Below are 754 nucleotides of genomic sequence, written 5' to 3'. Positions count from 1 at the left end.
CACTGGAGGAGGAGGAACAGTAGAAGTAGCAGTAGTTGCAGTATGGAATAATATTAACATGATTGTTGTTATTTTTATATTTTGTTGTTATAATAAGTTCACATATTTTTGAAATATCACTGGTGCTGTCAGTAGGCCTCTTGATTAATAAACCTTCGAATTACTTTGTTTATAATTGGCCATATCTCAAATCGAAAGAGTAAAGACAATACAATATATAACGTATGGCTATTTTAACATGTTCGTTACTTACATATTTCAGTTCTTTTAGAATACAGGTGATGTTGCTAATCTTGGACTGCATTGAAGTCATCATTTCTTCCATTTTTCCATAGTCTGCGTTTCGCTTCTATAATAGAAAACGAACTCTTAAATAAATGATAGAAAACAAAATTATTTAACCAGTAACTAAGTTATTTTAGTCGAGTCCCTGAAGATGCATTCGTAAGTTGAGTAATCGCTTAGCAATCACGTCTACCAAAATAAAAAGGAAAAGGAAAATACTCACGGCTCTGTTGGTGGTCTGGTACTGATTATAACCGAAGACGTAAGACTGGGGAACCTGGTTAAACTGGGAGTACTGTGTATACTGGGGGTACTGGTTAGATTGTTGAAGACCTGGCTGCTGGTGGAAAATGTATGGCTGATAGATGGGGACCGGGACGTATACTGGCCGACTTGCAGCTTCCCTCAGCTCCATCTGTAATGTAATAATGATATGCGTTGATTCAAAGTATGGAATTTACGAAAGATT

The 754-nt window shown here is 36.2% G+C and overlaps 1 protein-coding gene across 1 annotated transcript in view; it reads right to left on the bottom strand.

The window, feature by feature from the left end:
• LOC119582161 overlaps positions 1-754 on the bottom strand; it is a 4,137-nt gene that overhangs the window by 881 nt on the left and 2,502 nt on the right. The window contains exons 3-4 of the mRNA XM_037930399.1: positions 509-700; positions 254-349 (exon numbers count right to left, since the gene is read on the bottom strand). Coding sequence (XP_037786327.1) covers positions 254-349; positions 509-700 — 288 coding nt within the window. The remainder of the gene's footprint in view (positions 1-253; positions 350-508; positions 701-754) is intronic.

This window comes from Penaeus monodon, chromosome 15, assembly GCF_015228065.2.
Source record: "Penaeus monodon isolate SGIC_2016 chromosome 15, NSTDA_Pmon_1, whole genome shotgun sequence".
Classification (NCBI taxonomy): Eukaryota; Metazoa; Arthropoda; class Malacostraca; order Decapoda; family Penaeidae; genus Penaeus; species Penaeus monodon.
Note: the sequence above shows the minus strand (reverse complement) of the source record. Positions and strands in the feature narration are given on the sequence as shown.